At 38.0% G+C, this 24,283-nt stretch overlaps 1 protein-coding gene across 1 annotated transcript in view; it reads left to right on the top strand.

Moving 5' to 3' along the window:
- The window catches only part of ipo11 (importin 11), a 142,627-nt gene that overhangs the window by 24,236 nt on the left and 94,108 nt on the right, over positions 1–24,283 (top strand). Inside the window, exons 8-15 of the mRNA XM_022199970.2 lie at positions 4,638–4,686; positions 8,368–8,438; positions 8,605–8,797; positions 10,246–10,398; positions 10,905–10,948; positions 13,633–13,723; positions 14,800–14,847; positions 17,549–17,654. Of these exons, the coding sequence (XP_022055662.1) occupies positions 4,638–4,686; positions 8,368–8,438; positions 8,605–8,797; positions 10,246–10,398; positions 10,905–10,948; positions 13,633–13,723; positions 14,800–14,847; positions 17,549–17,654 (755 nt within the window). The remainder of the gene's footprint in view (positions 1–4,637; positions 4,687–8,367; positions 8,439–8,604; positions 8,798–10,245; positions 10,399–10,904; positions 10,949–13,632; positions 13,724–14,799; positions 14,848–17,548; positions 17,655–24,283) is intronic.

Raw genomic sequence — 24,283 nt, 5'->3', positions numbered from 1 at the left:
GCAAGGACAATTTATGACAAAAAGAATTCTGTTTACTGTGCTCTGTTATTTCACTAATGAGACAACTTTTTAGCTTGCAGGCTGAAGGTTGTATGATGGTCGAAACAGTCTCATTAAGATGTCATTTGCCTCTAGCTGTCATTGGTTATTCCTGCTCATTGTAATGGTTAGGAATTAATATTTCATGTTTAGATGTATGCGCTATTATTTTTCTCACACTCACTCCTCTAGTGTGTTGTTTCCATTTTTCATCCTCTATATTATTCAGCTGATGGTGAGTTAACAGGGAAAGATGCTTACTGTGAGCTTCGCTGCTTTTGCAACAGCCATATCGGGGCTATGCATCATACTTTGTTAAACTCAAATAACAGCTACATTTTTTTTTTGGTAAGATTAAATTTCCTGCTTATACTAAGGTGGTGTCATCGTTCAAACCAAACAGTTGTGCCTTTCTCCAGTTTTTGTATTGTAAAAATGAGGTTGCTGACAGAAACCAATAGGCAGCTTTATTCCATCATGTCTCAGAATCTCCGACTGTTTCGGATGTTTTCTTATATTCCTCTTGACACTCGTTTTTGCTCGTCTTGCCTCTATAACTCTGCGCAAAGTGCAGAATGAAAACCTCAAGAGAAGCACTTTTTCCTTTCTTTCTTCAGTTTTCCAATGACTTTCCTTTTTATGTGTATACACAGTGTTCAGATTTCCACCTGGATGTGTGTGAATACTGAATTTTATGATCTAATTAATAATTAATGTTGTCGCTGGGAACAATTGAGTCGAGTCAGACAAGAATAATGCCTCTTAAATTAATAGGATGCAGGTATTGATTTTATTCAAATTAACCCCATTTTGTAATGGGAAGCTTTCCATTTCTGTAGTTATTCATCATGATGCTGCCACACCTTATGCTTTTTCATTCTGGTAATTAGAATCCTCATTCAGATAATTTTGACTAACATTTACAACTTCCTGAGTTTAAATGTTTTAGGACAGATAATATTTTTTAAATATTTCCTGTGTTGGTTTCAGGATGTGTATTTCCTGTGTTGGTTTTAGGATATGACACGCTCTTTTCATCTGACTTACTGATTAGGTCTTTAAGATGTTGATTACTTGTCATCTCTCATTTTGCTCTCCCTTCAATGATGGATGTGATACTGGAAAAAACACCGTTAATACATATTATATGGTTTAATTTTTCATCCCATTTTAATTTTATATTTCTGTCAGGGAATGTAGAAAAGAGTCTGCAGGTGGCCTAGCAAAGACATGTTTTAACACTCTGATGAGAACTGCACAAATTCATCTGAGCGATTAACTATGACATCACTGTGTCATGATGTGTAGCTCAGCAGAGTATATGAATTTCAATTCTAAGTCTTTTTAACATATCTAGCAATTATGCATAATATGCAGCAGCAACCTTTTTGTGAATTGCTCATTGCTAACTATAGCATAGTTCCTAGTAGCATGTAGGTCCTTACTGTGGAACCAAAATAGCTCTGAACCGTCATGACGCAGACACAGGACCTCTGGTGGCGTGTTGTGGGGCCCTGCACTAGTGCGTTAACAGCAGGTCTTTTGGGTCCTGTGGTTTGTGGGGTCCGGCTCCCAACACCCCAACAACATTTGAAGTAAAATTTACATTTAAATGATTGAGTTTATTGAAAATAATAATATAATTGTTTTGATCTACTAGTTGCTTAAACTCTAAACCAAACAGTTATTATAATTTAATATTTTAACAATCAGATAATGTAGCACATTTCTATAAACTGAAGGCATTAAATAAGAGATGTGGTTTTATGTTATTAGTAAATAAGGCTAAGCCAGACAGACAGATTTGTCTGATCATCTGGTCCTGTTGGAGTTGTGTTCCTGGAACAAAGTTTTTCTTCTGCACCGTTGCCAAATGTTCGCTAAAATAAGAACTGTTTGGTTTCTCGTAGTTCTACCCTAGGCTGTTGACTTTACTGCCTAATGTTTCTTGAGAATACAGATGTTATCATTTGCTGCTATATAAATGAAATTAGACTGAATTAAAATTGAACATTGAGTCATGTTTAGAAGTTTGTTTTGCAAGTCAATTTTTATGAGTATGCTGTAATCAATTATTAAAAAATGAACTTCAGTGCAGTGCCATTTGTGTATGCACATTGTGCTGACATGCCATTTGCTTATTTTGACCGTTTTGTTAATCTGTTGCTGTTTCCTGCTTGGAAAGAAGTATATTTATGTTTTCTGATCACAAATCTCATGCCATTGTAAATGAAGTACAGGCTTCAAATATACGTACACACAGAGATTCTCATCTGACAGGGAGCTACCAAATTTTCTCTTATTTTTAATTTGTGTGTTTTTTCTGTTCAGACAGCCCTAGTTTGACCTTCTTGGTGCCAGCTTTAAGTTTCTGGCATGATATTTTCTTACTCAGCAATCCAAGCATAATTGAAGGCTCTCCATCTTATTCACAGGGGAATTAAAATGTTTTTTTGTTAGTTAGTTTTGTTTGTCTGTCTGCAGTGTTCTTTGATTACAAAGACTAACTAGTTACATCCTCTTACACTGGTAGAGTATGTGTGTTGTTATTGATTAGAGCATTTTCAAGTTCAGCTTTCTCTAAAGGCAAACAGCTTTCTGTCTCTGTTTGGCACCTCTTCCTTGAACTTCTGTGTCCCAGCCTTGTGACAATAGTGTATGGCATTCACTCTCAGGCCCCCTGTAAAGAACTGCTTTACTACAATGAGTCTCTTCACACATGACATGAGCATTCTGGACAGATTAGGTTTATTTTCTAATCACCGCTGTGGCAGCATTGCTGGAAAATTGCACTGAGTTGGAAAATACTGACGAAGAAAGAAGAACATTGTTATTTTTCACACAGGCTGCCACAGTGATGAATTTTAAAACTTATTTTGCAGTTGAATGACTTTTTATCCTCCTGGCTTGGTTTTCAAAGCAGCACTACAGGAGTGAGGCTAAAACAGACATGTCAATAGATCTGGTTCATCACAAACAGAAATCAATTTGGAAATCAGTATTGCTACTCAGTATGTTGGTAACTAACACCTTGCAGTGACTACTATCTTTGTGTCAGTCAAAAACAATATAGTTTAAAAAAGGCACATTCAGTTAAATCACTATGATGAACAACCTGCAACTTTTCAAATCTGGAGCTAGTCTGTGCACATATTTTTGACCACACACAGCTAAAACATTCAGTCTTTTAGTCTTAAATTGCCACCCGTCGCGCTTCTGTTGGACCTTTTCTCCAATCAACCTAGCGTGTTGGTTGACACTGTCATCTCTCTTTACAAACTACTTCTTACAGTGTTACTGACATGCCCATGTAAAGATCACCACTCTGTCTTCATTTTCCATCTTTTTAACAATTTCATTTCAGTTCATTTTCCTCACATTGGTTTACTTTTTACTTAATCCTGTCCTCCCTGGCAGTGCCGAAAGCCACACTTTTCTTTTTGTCTCGACTGATTTAGTCATTTCTTTTTAGCGCTCCCTTTTGCATTTTGTAATTTCCTGCGTGCCCTATTTAGCTATTATTTTCTTCTTTTATTTCATCCACCTTGCATCTGCCACTTTTCTAAATCCCACCATTAGCATATAGCAAACGCCTGCAGCAAGCTGCCTTCTCCATCATCTCCCACTCTGTCCTCTGTGCTCCTCCTGTGGCCTCCTCTTTCTTCACTAACCCTGTTAGGAGCTTTAGTTTGTGGCTTGGATGTGTTGGATGAATGTGTGATTAATGAGCCTGCCTTTGACCTCGTGGCTGAACATTAATGCAGAGCTAACGCCAAGAGTTTGCATCTCCATCTATCATTTAATTTTTCATGCTAAGCCACGACTACACCAAGCTACAGAAAATGGTTTCTCTTTCACAAGGTGTACCTGACGCTTTTGTTTGTACTCCTTAGTATGTGCACATACACAACACACAAACATCTGTTATTCTCTTGTTAGTATATACACCCCCTGTCAAAAGTTTTAAGACACTGTCTCATTCAAATAAAGTAGAACCTGTCCTACAACTTTTGACAGGGGGTGTATTTCATCATATGGATGTGATCAGGGCAGGACTCTGATCATACATGTAAAGTTTCAGGCAGATTGGAGCATGTTCAGGGCATTTACACAGCATTTGAAATTTCACGGCGAAGGATCAAAATTCCAGAGGCCGCCACGGACACGCCCTTTGACTTTGGAAAAAGATTTTAATAACCTTGGATCGTTAAGGTCTCCTGTATGTACTGGCCGAATTTGACGTGAATTGGAGTTTCCCCCTAGGAGGAGTTTGCTCTAGAAAAAAATGAAAAATGGGCAAAATCTGACATTTAACGCAAAATAGCTCACTTCCTGTTTGGTTTGGAATGTGGCTGTCGCTGACTTTTTTGTTCAGCCTGATGTGCTGCATATGTGTACCAAATTTGGTAGATACACCCCCTGTCAAAAGTTGTAGGACCGGTTCTACTTTATTTGAATGAGAAAGTGTCCTAAAACTTTTGACAGGGGGTGTATCCGCTTCAGGGCAATGCTTATGCAGCAATCATCAGTGATTCAACTGCAGAAATGTTGAAGAGATCAAACTTTATCTCACCCTCTCTTCATCTTTTCCTTTTCAGGGGTTCCTGAATGCAGTGTTTGAAAGGCTAAAACAGTTCTTGGAATGCTGTGAGTACTTGTGTCTTTCTCCATCCTCAATCTCTGATCCTAGACTTCTGCCTTCTGTAAACAAACACAGCTACCAGTGCTTCATATATTCCATGCAAAAGACACATACTTCAAAATCTAAGATAGTTTATGATACCCAGAGTTGAAGTCTCATATAAGTGTAGTATAATCTAGGTGTGAAATTAAAAGTTCAAGTGAAGTCACCCTTAAGGGTTTGGTTTAAAAAATATCCTCTGAAGTATTGGGAAAAAGAAGACCTTTAAGTAAATTGTGTGCTCTCTGTTGTTATTTGTAATACGGGGTGACCCAAAAGTTTGGAAACAACGTTTAACTGCAGTGTCTGTTTGAGTTGGGGGTGCATGAATTCACTCTTATTCTACCCATTTTTGTTATAGCATAATAAAATAACTTAAAAGCCTAGTATCTGCCGAGTGCAATAACGCGGAAGAAAATGAATAGAACCATAAGGTACAGGTATGCTGGAGCTTCACTTCAAAATGCAGGCCATCAGTGTCAGATTTCAAAACTCTTGATGGTAAAGTATCTGACAGTTTCAATTTTTATAAACATCCAAAAGTACTATGAGGCAACATTTACTGGCCAGTTTGAGGAACCTTCATAAGCATGAATGAAGATACATTCCAGAAGATACCAGTGTAACCAGTTGGTGGAAACGTTCACAACCTTGTATAAGAAACAAACATGAACATGTCGATATATGTTTGTTTTACACTAAACTGTTACTCTTCTGAATATATCTGTGGTACTGATTTATTGAAATAACATTATATTATTTGGATTATAGACTTTTCATTTGTTTCCAAATGTTTGGGTCACCCTGTAGTTTGATTGTGATAAAACAGTGCTCTTGTAGGTGTGAACATCAAAGCCAAGCAATTAAAGTATTAATGCAATCCCTCCTCCTGAGTCCTGTCAAATTAAATCTAACCTAATCTAGCCATGCTGTGGTTTACTGTTGCACCCTTCAAAAATAAAGTTTATTCAAGGTTGAGTGTCAGCCCTTTGAGACCAAATATTTCTAGATACTAAATAGCATCAAAGACGAGACGTCTGAAGTAAAAGTTTCCAAGTACAGTAGAAGCAGTTGCTGTGTTGGAGTTTGAGCAAAGAGTAGCGTTCAGCATTCCAGACTAGTTCCTGAATGATAGGAAAGTACTACCCCTGGAGCAGGAACACTCTTACCATCTATAGACCTATCGAACACCAACTAAATTTGCGCTGTAGTTCCTCAAGGTAAATCCAATGTAAAGGTTCTTCATCTCATTGTAATGTGTGGTGGTGGAAAGCCCAGTAGTTTCATGGCAGCTATGTGAGCCTGCTTTTACTGTCTGAGCTCACTGTCATTGTCTCTTTTTAATTTCCGTACAAGTTTGTCATAGCAACAGCAGTGAGTGTGAGAGAATCTCAGAGTCAACCTCACAAGCTGCCATAGCAGCAGATGTTAGCAAAAAATATCATTCGTGTTATCAGCCTCAACTATCACTTCCAATATTCACTCTGCTGATGGCAATGGAGACAGGATCAGGGTCCTGTTGGTGTTTGGGCCTGGCAGATAGGGGAAACGGCAACGCAGCTCACAGTCGTGTTGGTGAGAAATATCAGCTCTGCACAGCCTGATAAGGTCAGCTATATAGACTGGTGTTTTTGGTACAGTCTTTGTGGTCCATTTAGATGTCTGACTCTTTCTTTTTGATGTTTGTCCTCCGCCTGAGGTCACCTGTCTATTTTTGTCAGTCTCTATAATGTTGAAAACTTTTTTGCTAAGCTACATATCTGTCAGAAATAATGAATACCCTTTTCTTTCGTCATCATCCATTTCTGTCTGTGTCCAGATTCACAGATTGCATTGGTTAAAAGGTATGACCTCGTTGACTTTGATGACTTTGCACATCATCTGCTAACATTAGCAGCTGTTGGACGCTTGCAAACACAGAATTACATGGACACAACATCAATAAAACAATGTTTGATCTACATGATCCCTGATGTAAATAAAAGCTGAAAGAAGCAAGTAAGCAAAACAATCTTTGAGCCAGCTAATCAGTTTTAATGAATCTGTTATCACTTTAAATTAGTACTTGCCAATACAAATTATGTGTACATAAAGAGAGTGGAAACAATGACCCTGCCTATTCACAAGTGACTGGAGGAATGCCAGTGACTGTTGTTGTCTCTGCTGATTTAATCAGTGAAGTTGACAAGAAAGTAGACTGTATGGGACATCGCTATTGGCTCTTGCATCGTGACTGGTTTTATGGAGGCAAAATTTACATCAAAGGGAGTGAGTCATTCATTTTTTTGAGTTCTTTTATTACTGTACTTTATTTTATGCACTGATGCTTGTAATGGGCCCATGGGACTATCACAAGGCTGCAAGGTGAAATGGGCATTTGACCTTAGAGAAAAAGAAGTTTCAGATACTAAGTGAAGATAAATTAATTTCCTCACATGTTCTAAACACTCTTTTTTTTTTTTTTTTTTTTTTTTTCCTCTTACTGCCCTTGTTGCAATTTTCTACCTCTGCTGTTGTGGATGACACTGTTAACACAGTTGATGAAAAGCAACACTTGGCTGCACTTTACGTAAGCCAATTCAAGACTATTGGCACTGTTTATCCCAACCATTTGTTGAATATGCTGCTTTCTGGGATTTTTTTTTTTGTGCTTCTACTTACAACAGGTTCATGTCATATCAGTTTGGTAGAGTTCAGAGTCCAAAGATGGCTGATAAAGGTATCTTGCAGTAGGAGGTCCACTACTATTTAACATATGTGTACATAAATATTTTTCAGCCCCGAATTTTAATGCCCCCTTTTTATTAGTCCACCAAGGAACGGCGGAGTTATGTGACGGTCGGCGTACGTTTGTCTGTGAATCCGTCTGTCTGTCGGTGTGAAACATTACTCAAAAATGGACTAACGGATTTGGATGAAAATTTTAGGGAAGGTCAGAAATGACACAAGGACCAAGTGATTTGATTTTGACAGTGATGCGGCTTATAGTCTGTGTCCACGGCTTTGTTAAGGATTTCCCATTGTGAGATATAGCTGCTGGCACAGCGTCGCTGTAACCATGACTGTGTCAGTTACCTGCTGACGATCACATGATGGCGATTCTACTACAAATTGACTGATTTATCAGTTGAAAATCATACAAGGAACACATGATTAAACTGTGGGGGTGTTACTGAGTCCCATCAATTCCCACCGCCTGCTACATATTTAGGTCACGCAATGTAGCAATCCCCAGCCAGATAATGGTAAAACTCCTGATATTTCACAAAAATTTTATTTACGTTCAGCTGTCGGCCACTAATTTCCCGTGATACATAATCACAGCAAGAATTTAAAAAAAGAATATTTCTTGTGATCTACATCCACCAGCTCCAAAAGCCTAAATACAAAAATTTTCCACTCCAATAGTATATCAGAGAGCATAATAACTGTGTTTTATTCGGGATTTGCATTTATACCCAGTAGATCGTTATAATTATTTGCATAGTAGAAAAAAAGTGGAATTTTTCTGAAAGTTGGAACCATAGGTTTGAAACAATTAACTATCGGTTATGTTGAAACTGCCGACCTGTCATTGGCCAAGGATGTTATATGTTTGTAGTAAGTAAACTACATTACCGAGAATGTATGACTGTTTTGTGTTTCAGGTCGCCAGATTGGTTCAGATAGCACATGCAGAGAAAAGCTGGAAAAGATGATCATACTTTACACTAAAGTTGTGAGTTGACGCATATATTGTTACATAATGTTGAATGAGAGATGTCTGTTTCATTTTTTTAGGAATAAGCTGTACACTTGGCGTTAAAGATTTTTCAAATCATTCTCCCTGTCTGTGTATGTCTTTGTCCTCTTTTGTGCCTTTTTTCCCTCTTCATTCCATGCAGTTGTTAGATTTCCTGGAGTACCATCCATGTGCATTTATACCCCTTATCCAGCGGTCCCTGGAGTTTGCCGTTAGTTACGTCTTCACTCCTGCAGGAGAGGGAGTGACCTTTGAGCGCTTCATTGTTCAGTGCATGAACCTCATCAAGATGATTGTCAAGAACGATGCCTACAAACCTGCCAAGAACATTGACGGTAGGATATGAGGACTTTGAGAAGACACAAAGCAAAAATAAAGAATGAAGTCATGATGAGTGGTAACAATTGCAGACATGGATGATGAGTAAAAAGTCTGGAATGGAAGCGCAGCAATCCAAACTGAATTTTGGGTCTGTGATTTGAAGGCCACAGATATTGCCACTAGCTTTCCGATGTTGATCACTGACAGAGTTTTGGAAAGCACGGTGCTGTGGTACAATCAGTGTCACTGTACCTTACTGTAGCTCATATTTATTTCAAGCTGTCATGAAGCCTCCAGTGCTTCATTAGCAATGGAGCACAGCACCTGGTCTTTGTTCTGTCAGCTAGTGTGGTCGCCTCACTGAAGATCTTTCTCCTAAGCTATCTTTCTAGTGAGCAGCTTTTTTTGTGTTTCTTAGCTAAAAGCCCGGTGTTTAAAAGTTTGAATGATGTGTTGTCAGAGTTAGGTTTGACTTCAGGATTGGTTTCCTACAAACAGGAAAGCAAAGTATGTCAAGTAGCAAAGTTTTGTGGGTAAAGGAAAAGCTAAAGAATTGATTAATGCTTTTTTATTGTTTTGTTAATCCATTGTTAAAGTTAGTCTCCGGCCATTAGTTTAAGCCTTAAAAAGTCATGCCTGTGTGTATGCTTTACATATTTAGAATTTCTCCCATGAAAATAACCTCTTTCTACCTCAAATAGGCTTAAATTTAACTCTACGCCATTGCTTCCAACAGAATGCATGGGTTTAGAACTTACTAGCTAACCTACTACTCAAACACTGTGAAACTACTCTCCACTGCACAATGGCAAGATTTAACATTAGAGTAATTTAGCCACACATGTTGAAACTGGAAACTAATTCTGACGAAAAATAATAACACAAAGAGTCCTACCCTGAACTTAAGGAACAGGATTGGTTCCTTAGATTTGTTATAAATGAAACCCCAAACACTTGAATGAGTATTTCTGAGGCTTGTCAGAGTACTGTAATTTCAAGGATAAAAATTTTCAGCAATGTTCTTTACTACTTATTGTACATCTTGTTTCTTTTTGCAAATAGAAAAAAAAAAAACACCATGTGAACACGTTAATAACGTAAAAACTCGGATTTCCAGTGGAACATCATCTACATTTTAACAGAAAATTAGGATTAGCACCGGAGTAGAGGTAGATGCTATAATACAACATATCATAAAATGTCAAAAATTAAAATTTTTAAACAGATTTAATGCTGAGAAGTGAAGGAAAGTAAAGATAATAGTACTAATACCTCATATGGTGTATGGATTGTGTTCATTAAATATAATTTAGATAAGTTTTAACTATTAAAGGTCAAATTTATATATTTATTCAACACCCCCCCCCCCCCCCCCCCAACCACACACACACACACACACACACACACTTTATTCTTTTTCTTTCTGTGTCACTGCTTCTTCCCACCCTTCTCCCTCCTTTAGACAGTAAACCTGAGAGTCTGGAGGCTCACAAGATCAAGACAGCATTCTTCACACACCCCACGCTGACAGAGATTGGACGCCGGCTTGTCTCACACTACTTCCTTCTCACAGAGGAAGAGCTGGCAATGTGGGAAGAGGACCCTGAGAGCTTTGGTAATAGCCCATCCCCGGATACACAGGCTGAATTCAAATGTCTAGACTTATCTGGACTTGCAGACTGCCAGAGTTAACAGGCGTGCTCTCTGCAGGTCCGGAACCGTGAGGGTTAGTCAGTTGACAATTTACAAAGTCAGCAGTGTGGTTTTGGTTGCAAACTTCAACGGGATTTATGCATTGCCCCATTTTATTGATGTAGCAGCGAGGTGGTGTCAATAATAATGTCTTCAGTTGTGATTTATGTGTGATAATTTGAAGCATTAGGCAAATCATTTAAAAAAAAAAAAAATAATGCCACTGTTCACTCAGACGTGTCATTTCGAAAGCTGAGACAAAGTTGTTGACGTTTGGATTTCATTTTGCAGTCAGACACAACCACATGAGTGCGTTAAAATATATTTATATAAGCAGCAGTCAGTCAAGATGTACAGTGTTTGTTTAGCTACACTCAACCTCTAGATGAGCAAATTCTAATAGGCATACATTTTTTGTTGTTCTTCTAGCCGTTGAAGAAACAGGCGGCGACTCTTGGAAGTACAGTTTGAGGGTAAGTGAAGACAAAGATTTGCAGGTTTTGTACACACACGCCAAGAAATAGTCCTTATTCTATCTTTAACTGAATTACCAAAGCAACAGGAAGTGTACAACTCTCTCAGAAATGCCTATGAAGATGGTTATACAGACTGTTTTTCATGATTCAATAGATTTTATTTGTCACATACTCATACAGTACAAGCAGTGGTACTTAAAGGGACTGTTCCACAAGGTGGTGCAACACCAACAAGACATAATAAAAACCATTCCTCAAAGGCGTAAAAAGTTCTAAATCATGACAAGCAAGAAATTGTGAAGTGCAGGGTATATTTTGCTAGTTACATTTGTATGTATGTGTATGTGATGTATAAGGGTATTAATGGAGTATCTATATGTTGTGTACATATTTACACTGAGACAGTGTGTCATTGCTGTTGGTAATGACGTGCTTTGATTTGCATTCAAACCTGAGGGGAGAGTTCACCGTGCTGACAGCAGTAGTCTCTTTGTGTTGACCCTGATGTCGTGCAGGCGCTGACCAATGTGTAGCCAACCCGTCACTTCAGGTTTTTGTTCTGTATTGACAAAGCAGAGCACACTTGCTGCCCAAATCGTGCTATATAAAATACACAGCATGAACGCCCGCTCCCCTAGCCTAAAGATAATGTTCATTACTAGACCCTCAATAAATCACCTGAGTGAAACTGAAAGTCCAGAACAAAGTTCCAAAATCAGTCTTTATGTCCATAAAAATGTAGATTAAAAGAAACGTGACTGCAGATTTAATTTCAAGGTAATTGCCATTATATTATTTGTCATTAATATGCTTATTTTTGTGGTACATTTTCAAAAGTTCAAAGCAGTGTTTTATGTGGTGGTGAATAAGAGACTGTGTACATTACAGCTTCATAAAACAGTTAGTGGTGCCTGGAGCTTTATAGCTCGCCTCTGCGGCTGAGTTAGTTGGCAGAGGCTTATCTTCAGCTGTTGCTGATGCATGACATAATCTCTTATCCATCATCTTACTTTTTCATTTCTCTTCTCTCTCTGTGTCCCGTTCTACTTACTTTCAACACTTCAGTTGACAAACTTCTGCCTTGCCGTTTCTTTGAAGTACAGTAAAGCATTCTCTCATTGAACCCCAAGGTTGTGGTAAAAGTTTTATTTGTTTAAAGCATGCTGCAGCTGGAGAAAAGTGGGATTATGGTACAGAACTTATTAAATAGCCAATTACTTCACACTTTAATATTCTCAGTAGAAAACAGATATTTTAATAGTTTTAAATCCACCAGTGTTCTTTTAATAGGTTGCTAGAGTGCTTTTCTTCAAATATACAAAGACCTTCTAAGGATTAAATACCAGCTGCCAAATTACATTTTTTGTTGTAAATTTAAGTGTCCTAAGAGTTTCAAACTCTATTGTTGTAGTATAAGGTCCGGTTCCTATTCTCTTCCACTTTTGCAGTGAGTAATTTTTTTTAAAGGAGTTTATTATGTTGAAATGCCTGCAAGTACGTGAAAATACACTTCGACGTCTCTACGGCTCTATCCAGAGAACATTAATAGTATAGACGATTCATTTTGGATTATTGTTTGGGCTAAGGCAGCATCTTCTCTGTCTATGTTTAATACCAGATTGATGAGCTTGTTCCTTTTCTCAATAGTGCAATTCTTCCTTTTGACCTTCATTTTACCATACTGTCATGCTCTGGATGGTTCATGGATCAGATGTCAGCAACGATGTATTCCTTCCATGGCTGCCAGTTCTAATCCTGTCAATATTACCACCTGTCTGTATAGAGCAGGGGTTTGTGTTCATGGTACTACATTTTATAAAGTGTCACCTGACCTCTGGCCTTTTGACATCAGAGAGAAAAGGTCATTCTGTCATGCTGTGAGATTTCACAAGTACTGTATTCCATTGCATGCATTTTCAAATTGGCACAACCTATTTCAAATTTGTCATACATGTTATTTAATATCGATTTTGTTGTGGCATTTAAAATCAATAAACTAATAACTAGAAAGGCACTCGGAGAGCGCATACCTCCGCCATGCCGTTTGTCTGTGTGTGTGTGTGTCTGTTAACAGCATAACTCAAAAAGTCATGGACGGATTTTCACCAAATTTTTACAGGATGTCCGGAACAGCAAGAGTAAGAATCAATTAGATTTTGGAGGTGATCCGGATCACCGTCTGGATCCAGGAATTTTTTTGCTGTTCCGGACATCCTGTAAAAATTTGGTGAAAATCCGTCCATGACTTTTTGAGTTATGCTGTTAAAGACAGACAGACAGACAGACAAACTCCGGTGATTACGTAACCTCCTGGCGGAGGTAATAAAGATGGGTGAACCATTTCACTGTTGAGCACAGACACAAAAGCACAAAAATCCTCTGACAATGTCATACTTTTATTATTGAACTGGGAACTCAGTGCATTGTCGATGCACCAGTTTGTGTGTTTGTCACACCTCTTTGTATATATTGTTTTATGTCCATAGACACCCCTCTATGTGATATTTTCCCCCACGGCCATTGAGAGCCTGATAAAACTGCAGGTGGCCACTGACAATGTGAAGACCTGTGATATCGGGACATTGTTGTGATGCCTTCCACATACAGTGAAAGCATGTGTTTGACTCCTCTTCTGCCAGTTAACTGTCTTTTTATTTCTTGCACTCTTATTCTGTATTCAGCCTTGTACGGAGGTATTGTTCCTGGATATCTTCCATAACTACAGCCAGACCCTGACACCGGTGCTGCTGGATATGGTTCAGAATCTCCAGGGTCAGTAAAATGTCAATTCAGATATTCATGTTATTACCTGTCCAGCACACAGTCTACTCTCTTTCCACTGAATTTTTAAACATCTGTTCACAATAAGGGAAAAAATATAGTCCCTAGGCTTTTAAATCAGTAGTTTGCTAAAACTGATGTTCTAATAAACCTCTAAATTACATTAATAAATCAATTCCTTTTATTGTCATTGTCTATTGTACTCTGTTTGTGGTGCTGTGCTGACAGGTATCTCTAATTTTTGATGTCTACACTAATATCGTGAAGATCCCTTTTAGCATATTTTATCTCGGCTGTTTCTGAACCTCATGTTAAGTGCTTTGTATTGCCTTTGTTTTTAAAACATGTTCCACAGATACAACTGGAAGCTCAGACCCGATATCCCATCATGAAATTGAAGCATGCTGCCTCAGAGTTAGTGATACATATTTCATGTATCAGAAAATGGCAAAACCCATAGCTTTGTTCATGTATCTCTAACATGCAGTCTCGAGACTTGACAGTACCGGGACGTTTCCCCTGGCGACCACCATTGCAAACACCACATTGAACTCTCTTGTCACTCCGTCACATGCACACATACTGTACCTTCGGCACATTGCTTCCAGTCTCCTGGGGTTGCTGGTGTGTATCCCCTGTTCTATTGCTGAATTAGTGGTGCCATTGCTCACACGGGTGGATTACAGGGTCTGCTTCTGTCCTGTCTCTCAAGCTGCTTTCCTTTTCAAGTGACAGAGTGGAAATTGGTACTGCTGGAGCAAGGAAAACATGAGATTGGGTAATTCTCTGGTTGAAAGAAGGCATCTATTGATTCTGAAACCTGAGTACACAGCAAGACCTAATGGGGAGACAGAACGGAGCAGTAAAATGACTAAGGAAACACTAATACAGTGGAGGCCAGACCTCTTTAAGTTTTATCTGTGTTATGATATGGTCCATTGATTTCTGCACACCTTTTGTTGTCACTGAGCAAAGTTTGTATAGTGCGCATATTGCCAGAACACTTATTCTACAATTGCATTCTGTCTTGCCACTGAAATTGCATCCATTATATGTTGTCTTTGCAGGTCCAACCAATGTGGAAGACCCGGTTCAGCTGCTGATGAAGGATGCAGGTCAGTCAGAGGCTCACTTGCTTTTGCTGGTTCAGTAACTGCTGCTATTTATAAAAGTTTGATTAATTTTAAAAAAAAATGTTTTATTTAATCCTCAACTACAAATGTGAAGGCTGTCAAATTTGCATTGTTTTTATTTTTAAATTCTCTGACCATATTCCCAAACAATGCAAACAGATGGAGAGGAAGAGCAATGTGAATTGAGACATATTTACACTGAAACAGATTTGAATAAATAGAGCAACGGGATGCATAACGATCTTTCCAGGCTAAGATATTAAATCTGAATAATCACATAAAAATTCCAATTGTGCTCATAGATTAGCTTTGTGGGTTGCGTTTTTATTTTGCAATCCGTCCTTGATATTTTCCTCTCCCAATTTCTCATGTTCATGATCATTTTTTCTTCTCTCACTTACAGTGTCTCTTTCTCCAATCTCCTCCTTTCAGTATTTATAAGCCTGGGCTGCCACTCTGGTGGTTTTATGGCACATACAGCTAAATCACTGCTTGCTAAAAGGGCCTCTCTGTTGAAGCTTGTTGCCTGTAGAGATCTCAACAGCCTGTTGACAGTGTAGATAAAACAGCACACACCACTGGGATGATGAAGCGGTGTAGAATCAGCGGTGGCAGAAAACTGTAGCTGTGAAACTTAGAGCTGGTTAAAGAGCCAAAGGGGAACCTAATAAGGAAATAAATAACTCAATAATTATAATAGGGGTAATATAACTATAAACCACAGACCCCTGTTGAACTGCTGTGAAAAGAAGGCCAAGCGTTTTCTTATTCCTGACTCAACACTGTATGCCTGCTGAAGACTGAAACAGACACATTCATCATCATACAGTATGAGCTGTAGGCATGTTTCATATGTAATAAACAGGGCTCCTCTTACAGGTGACAAATGCCTATGACATTTACCCAACTAAGCTGTATGTTTAGTCTCGATTTCTGCAGATATCCATAACGTGTTCATATATGTTTGTAGCTCCTGTATCTGTTGTTTTAACACTGCAGCCAGATACAGCAGCATTCACTTCCTCTTTCTAAAATATTGAATGGTTTTAGTATACCGTTAGTTCTTGGACATGCCTTTTTGCACTAAAAAGATTACAGCTAATTTTTAATGTCTCATTTTGGGTCCAAGTCCAGCCAAATTGTGTCACGAACAAACAGCATAATACTGTATTAGTGTTAAAACAATAACTGTGATGATTACGGTGCTAAAGATTCAAAGTGTTTATTGTCATACACACAAACTAAGAATAATGTAGATAACTCCAGGTCTTTTAGCTTAGTTTCAGTCCCCTTTTCTCTCCAGTGAGGAATAGAAACGCATGTCTTTACTATATAGAATTTCCAATCTCCTGTCAGATTTCTTATCTAAAAATAGGAACTCTTTAAAGGTTTTTGCGATAAGACAAAGGCCTCTGCTTTAGCACATTTTGGCTTTCCATCTTTTCTGCTCATCCTCCCATCTACCCATCTTTTTGTCACGATAAATGACAGAAAATATATCTGAAATATCAAACTGCTTTATATAACTTTTTGAATAATTCTGCTGAGAGACTGCTGCTATGTTTTACATCTCTCTCCCTTGCTATCTCGGCTTTGGTTTTTCACTCTTACACACATAATCATGCACACACAGACATACCACCCAATATACTCTTGCCCACCACCAGCCTTGCATAATACTTGAGAATTAAAGTAATGGAAAAAATCTGTTCCTGTTCCATTACATCTTTTCCTTTCACTGTCTTTGTTCTTTTCCTTGCACTCTTGTTCTTGTTCTTTTTGTCATCTAAAATTTCATTACTTTTAAAGATAAAATATAAATAGTAGCAGGCAACATCTCTTCCACTTGTATTGATTACGTCCCTTTATCTCTCTGTATTGTTCTCATACTGTCACCTTTTTTCCAATCTCATCTTTTTTTCTTTTTATTGCCTTCCTCCACGTCTTTATCACTATTACACTCCTTATTCCCTGAAGAGTACCTTTGTGTGCTATTGTCTTTTTATCTCCTTGTTCTTAATATACTTGCCAACAATATAAGGTTGCAAAAACGGTATTTGTTTTGCACTGGTCACAGTTTGTTTTGATTGGTTTGCGTATTTGAATATATGTCATAGAAGATTTATTCAAGTCTGTAAATTGGTCTCTGTTTTACTGCACAGTGGAGTCCAATATCAAACTAGTTGTATCAAGATTTTAAAAAAAGAAATATAAAGCATTGAAATAAAACCTCAGAAGCTAGGTGTAGTGTGATTAAGAATAGCACTAAACCATGGCTTGGCCTGTTTTTGTTAATGTATCTGATGTATGTCTTTCTTACTTTTACTCATGACTTAAACTGCATGTTTCCTTGCACAACGGAATAGAGTAGAATTTATTACCATTTGCATTGATACATTACAGTACTGGTACATTGGAATTCTTTCTGCATTTCTCAGTGTCAGATTTCTTAAAAAAAAAGATAAATACCCTGAATTCTGTCTGAAATAATATATATAAGGAGTAGTCATTGCATGTTTTCTATAGCGTACAGGAATGACATTGTACATGTAGAGTGAGGTACTTCTTCTTCTCCTTAATGTCCTGACTGCTGTACTTGTTAAAATTTTAATATTCTCAGTAGAACTGAAAATACTCTGATTAACTGATACTGACTCTGTGTCTGTGCTTGTTTTGCTTGCAGTGTACAATGCAGTGGGACTGGCAGCGTATGAATTGTTTGACAATGTGGACTTTGACCAGTGGTTCAAGAATCAACTTCTTGGAGAGCTGCAAGTCAGCCATCACAGGTACTGTGCTGGAAGTTGTGCAGTTCCTTTGAACTGTGTACTAAGTTTTCACCCCTTCTTAATTGAATTTCTCTTTGCTACAATATTCTATATTTTAAAGTATCATGAATGCACACGAAAAAAAAAAACACCAGCTGTACCTAAACTTGTAGAATGTGAACACTTGTCACTCAACAATTGCTTTCAAAACACCTCAATGATTATATTTAAATTAAAGAACACTTAAATTCCTTTTGGCCCAAATCGCCTATGGCTGCAGAAATCACCAGAGTTGAGACATCATGTCTCTAACAAATTGAATAGGCTTCTTGAAGGAACTGTTTTTAGCAGTGTTACTGAATTTAATTGCATATTTTAGAATGCATTATATACCGGTGTTTGTATTTTTTCCTATCAGTTATTTTCTTTGTTTAGAAGCTGATAACAGTAGCAGCTCAGTAGTTTAAATGACTGTGTATTTTACCAGTATGTGAGTTCAATTTCAGACATTCGTGGTGTCTGAGATGTTGCATAGTTAACATTCCTTCCAGTGTTACTCAAGTTAATTAACTATTAACCTCTCCGCAACTATTGATTGCAGTCCGTAGCACAGTGAATGCCAAAAAGCTCATACGTAACCAGCTAATGCTTTGAGTCAATTTCTGTCATGCTCTCATTAACAACTGCTGCATGTATTCAAACAGTCATTCTCCAGGCAGCAGCTAAACATGTCAGAATATTAACAGTGAGGTATACTAATAAACAGAAAATAGTTGTATAAAAATGGAAGAAACATGGTCACGGGTGCAAAGTAGTACTAAACAGTGAGCTGCCAGATGAATGCTTTGTTAGAAAAGAGGGAGAGTGGCCAGAGGTGAGGTGGTGTGAGTGAAATAAAGAACAAAGAAGTGCCCTGCACAGACAGAGACCAAGACAACTAAAAACAAAAAGCCTGCAGCACTCTAAAGGTTGGCCGCTCAGATTGATGCTGACGTCAAAGTGCAGGCATTCTGATATCACTGCGGCCCAGCTCCCACACAGTGCAGGAGCCACCAACCTCTTCACTTTTACCTGGGGCCTTATCCCTTTGTTCTTTTTTTTTTTAAAGCTAGTTCACCTCCTTGCCCCTATTTTGTTTATGTTTGTCCAGATTTCCTCTGATGTTTTGTAGTTGACCAAATGAAACTCATTGAGAAACAATGCAAAAAGACTAGAGAGCCTGAGAAATATATATGTGAAAGGAGTCTACAGTTCTGTGTCCCTTGTGCACTCATGTACTAATTCAAACACCATACATGCATTTTAAACTCAGTTCCTCTAGCAACAGACGACAAAAAATAGAAGGATACTGACAAATGCAGTCAAGACTGAAATGTAGAACAGTGATAAGAACCTAGTTTTAAAAAACCCTGTTGGCTTTGACTCAAGAAATATGTCCCATGTCACTTGTCATACTTACATTTTAAATGCTGAGAAATAGAGTGCTGATTCGTATAAGTTCTCAATACTTCTGAGCTTGTTAACAAGCCAAGTGCTAAAAAAATTTAGCAAGGTATAGTTGCAGAGTTGCTTTTGAAATAAAATGTATGTTTTGTGTTTTTGGCAATGAAAAATGTCACCCAATGTGGCAGCCTGATAATAGTTGTTTGCAAAATCAATTCATTGTTGGCCACAATCTTCTCAGTGAAATTTTTGATACTGAAAAATAATACCCGCTTTTCCCTTTAACTCTCAAGTAAATTTATTCATGTATTTATCACTGATGTCCTCAGATAATAATCTACTGGTCAGTTACATAAATAATACCTGATAAACTTTTGAACTCCCATCGATTTCTCTGTTCTGGGGTGCGACATGAAGCTGTGTTTCTGCCAGATTTTAGATGTTCCCACAGTCTTTTGAAGAGGCTTCTGCTGTGGGAGTGTGGATTCGGCATGGATGTTAAAGTAGGGACATGTTTGATGTCCCTTACTGAGCTGAGTTTCATTCTTGTGTAACAATCAGAGGCATGTGTTTTCACGTGCATCTGTGTATGTAGTATGTATGTATTTGCATACACAGGAGTAGTTACACGTATCTTTCCCTACGTGTCCTAATTTTCACAATGTCAGTTTGTTACCTTATTTTACCTTCTGTCACAATTCAGTATTGCATTCTCAACTCTCAGTGGAGGACATTAAAAGCAAGAATGTACTTCCTCAGATATGTGAGACTCACATTGAGTGTTAACCAAAGTTTTCAATGTCACAGAGTTAGCTCTCTTTTAACTTGTTAGATCCCCATGGTAACTTATTCGACACAGCTAACCGGCTCTGGAGGAGGTTATGTTCAGAGTTTCAGATTTAAATCTGCTAGAAGAAGCGCCGCCCTTTAAAAAATCCTTTTTGTGACTGCATTCTGTAACAGTGATACAGATTCTCAGCTGAAGACATATGTTATATGTGCAAACCTGTTAAGTTGTATGCTACTAAAACAACTGAATGAAGCTGTGCAGTCACAGTAGGCACGATGCATGTGTCATGGTGCCACGGTAAACCAAATGCATTTCTTTGTGGTTGATGATGCAGGAAATGGATCATGCATATGAATATGTTTTTATACTTGGTCCCAATTTGCTGCCAAGTCCGTTTTACAGTGCTGCTGTTGCAGGTAATACATAACAGATTAGAAAATTTATTCTCTTCTTTTTTTATCACAGAGAATGTTTATCCAGAAAAATCTATTTTAGCTTCATTTAGCCCAAAAATAAAGTGATTCCCACATATCTTTCATCATGAAATAGTGTTAGATGTAACTGCACTTCCTGAATATCATCTTTAAATAAATAAAGTTTAAAGTTAAAGAGTAATGTGCAGCTGTCATGTCAGAAATAAGCAGCTGCACTCAACATACACGGAGTGGTGAAATCCATATATTAACTTGCGTGATAAACTATTTTCTACGAGCAGTCATCTCTTTCATCTTTTAAAGTAACAGCACTTCTTAATATTACAAATTTGTAGATTTTTCATAGCTCCCCATTATAACAACTTGCTCCCCACCTACTCAAAATGTGTCTAAAGTCACTTATTAGAGCAGCATCTTTTGCAGCATAGCATAGACAGAGCACATTATCACCCAATTTCACCTCCACGCACTGCAATCCTTATGCTTTGAAATGGAAATTATCTGTATGCACTTCAGTTTTATTTTTTAGACTGTGGATCTGAACCACATGTTTTGCACAGTAGATGCATTGTGCAGTGTACACTCAGTGACCAAAAAGTAACAAATGCTTGTTCAATACCATGGAGACTCACATTTGAAAGAGCTGTCACACTTTCGACAGCGACTAAACAATGGTCCCGGTGTGCTTCGGTATCAAAGTGAACCATGCAGACATCGGTGCTTTGCATAACTGCCCCAGGTGTATCAGTGGATGTTCCTGTTTACTAAATCTGCTTTTAAGTTCATCCCAAAGGTGTTCACGTGGATTGATACTGGGAGCTTGGTGAGGTCATGAAGTGTGTTCCTAAAAGCAGGAGTGGTCTGACAGTTGGAGCTTTAGGTTACTGATCAGAAGGTCAGAAGTTCAAGCCTCTGTACCATTGAACTGTCTCTTTTTGGTCCTTGAGCAAGGACCTTAATGCTATCTGTTGAGGGGTGACTTATGACTGACCCAGCGCTCTGGCCCTTACTGGGATATGCAAAAAGAGAATTTCACAGTACTGTTACATATTGTGAAAATAAAGGCTTCTTCTTATATTGTAAATTTGTGATTACTTGTAATAGCCTGTGCCACCTGAGTTATCTCTGTTAAGTTTTTATGCTCTGTTATATTGTGCAAATTCCAGACCTGATCTACGTTTATGCAAATAATAAAGAATGAACCTCTACTTTTTAGGTCGCTGAGTGTACATGTAACAGAAGGGGGTAAATGGCTGTGGATTCTTACACATGACCGAAAATGTGCTTTTTGTTATCCGTATGTCCATCCATCCCTCTGTCCCATTTTCTGAATGCAAATACTCTGAAGTGAATTTCTTCAAATTTGGCACAAACATTCAGTTTGACCCTTAAACTCAAGAATTTCTATGCTAAAATCAGCACAAATGTCTAATAGCATTGAATTATGAAGTGATGGCGTTATGTCTGAAAGTTCAAAGGTCAACATTACTGTGACAATGTTCTGCAAAAGCACTTTTCTACCCATTTTTCAACAGCACAAGGCTGCTGTTGTACTTTCTACTTCCTCGATTACGCAAGGGTCCATAAATTACATGATCTAAAGGTTTGTGCAAAGCTCTGTGCTTACATTCACATTGTCCTGAAACTTATGGCCACATGGACTGTCTGTACAGCCAATTTGCTGCAAAGGCAGTAGTGTTATGTACATTACTGCCTAATGGCAGTGGTGTATGTGACGTATTCACCAAGTGGACCCGAGTAGTGTAGTAACAACTATGCATCTTTGATGTCTGCAGCTATTCATCTGAACGTCCACAATTGAGTATAATCCTATTTTAACTTGGGATCAGAAGGAGAAGAGACATGTAAATTGTAGCTTCATTGACTACAACTAATACAACTACAAGGCAATAACTGTAGTTTTAAATAATTCAAACCTATGCTTCTGGTGTACATATGTGTTTTGGATTTCTTTCAAATGTGAGAGTGTACTTGGTGAAGCTCTAGTTGGTCGAATTGAATGAAATTAAACTCATGAATTGTCTGTCCACTGCATTTTTACATTGCATAAAATGCTTGTGTTGTGTCTTGGAAAATGTAGTAATTTTTTGGAGTGATCATTATTATATGCGCTATGCCCATGACATGCACATGATCCTAAGTATCTTATAAACTGATGTATCTGTAATAGAATTTGTTTTTCTGTTGCAAAACTGGTATTGCCAGTGAAAATGCACTGCAAAAAAAATGCCTCAACTTGGAAATCTCTCATGAGAAGCACAAGGACAATACCTATTTGGCATCTACCACAGGCCACATTTAGAGCAGATTTTCTGGTCCACACACTTGTGTGGTGCACATTTGTCACTGTTACCAGAACATTCCCAGATGCTGCGCTGTCTGCCTTCCTCTACCCTCTGGGTATTGGCTGTTGGAGCATTTCATACAGCATCCTTATTTTGAGCTCCACATATTCACATCACAGAACAATAATACCATACTAAATATTTACAACAATATGAAAAGCAGTGAGGTAATCTTTATATTTATATATATATATATATAAATATATATATATATATATATATATATATATATATATATATATATATATATATAAATGGCAATGCTAAGTAAAACTTGCTTGTTTGGACAAAACCTTTTTCATTAGTGCAGCTAAATTAATGTTTTTGACAGACGTGGGACTAGAGGTCTGAACCCACCTGTTCTCACACCTGCAGGTTTTCTTGCTGCCTGCTTGCTTCTGAGTTTACAATTTGTCTCTGCCAGTTGCCAATGTGTCCTCTGGGTAAGAAATCGTGTAGATCTTAATGATTCTGGTCCTGCTCATCACTTCAAGTTCTTAAGCAATTTGTGTGATATTTTGTGTGGTATTTTCTGTGATCCTTTGTCTTCCAAATCCTCAGAGTTCTTAGTTACATCCACCCATCCTTGCTCCTTTCTAATGGGGCACATAGATTAAACAGAAAGAGTTACAGTTAAGAACTGAACAAATTTAATTTCAAATATCTGTGCATAAATCAACCAATAAAGGAAAACTTATTTAAAATCTTGTTAGCTGAAATGATGCTGCATCTTGTGGGTCAGAGAAACACCTGCAAAGCTGCAACTAATGTGTGATTCTCTATTTTAGTAAATTTAGTCTTTTGGAGTGTCAAATAATAAGAGAAATCTGCAAAATGTTCCTTTTCTCCTTATTTTAAAACATGCCAGGATCCTAAATGTTGGACCTACATGTAGATTCATTACAGTTTAGCTTCATTTTTGCCAATAATGCAAACGTCAGGAGTCCTGACGTCAAGCAACTACTTTAAATGATTTAAGAGATCAGAATTATTTGGATGAGAACCTTAACTGAAACTTTGTTGGCAAGTGGCCTAGGTATAAGCTGGATAATATCCTTCCAAGTTAAGGAGCTGCGTCATCCAGCACAGCCATGGAATTCACAATTTGGATGGGAATATTCTTTACTTTTAATGTACAAGCTGTGCATGTGTTTACTTATTTGCTTACAAGTTTTGTAATCTTTCCCTTATTGGGTTTGATAGTGCCATTATACCTCTTGTAGGTGTCACTGATTTAGGTTTCAGCCCTCCATAAGTACGTCTGTATGACTCAGCATGAAGCAGCAACAGTGCCAATATTATTAACCATATCTGTCAGCAAAACTGTTGTGCGTGACTTACACCTGTGGCTAAGCCTCAGGCAGCCAGTGACTTGGTTGTCACTATTTGGCATAATGGCTGCACAAACAACACACTGCAGACAGTCAAACTTGGGCGCTCACTGGCACACAAACCTTGGTTTTGACTTGCTGTCAATCTTATCCTTCCATCTCCTCCTCAGCTAAAACAGTTGCCATACCTGTGATGGTGCCTGAGAGCCAAGAGGAGACAGGAGTCATTTTGAAGCACATTTATACACACATGCACCCTTAGCATGGCTCGTACTCGAACATAGAC

Source organism: Acanthochromis polyacanthus, chromosome 7, assembly GCF_021347895.1.
Source record: "Acanthochromis polyacanthus isolate Apoly-LR-REF ecotype Palm Island chromosome 7, KAUST_Apoly_ChrSc, whole genome shotgun sequence".
In the NCBI taxonomy this organism is placed as follows: Eukaryota; Metazoa; Chordata; class Actinopteri; family Pomacentridae; genus Acanthochromis; species Acanthochromis polyacanthus.
The sequence above is the reverse complement of the archived record's forward strand: the minus strand, read 5'-3'. Positions and strand labels throughout refer to the sequence as shown.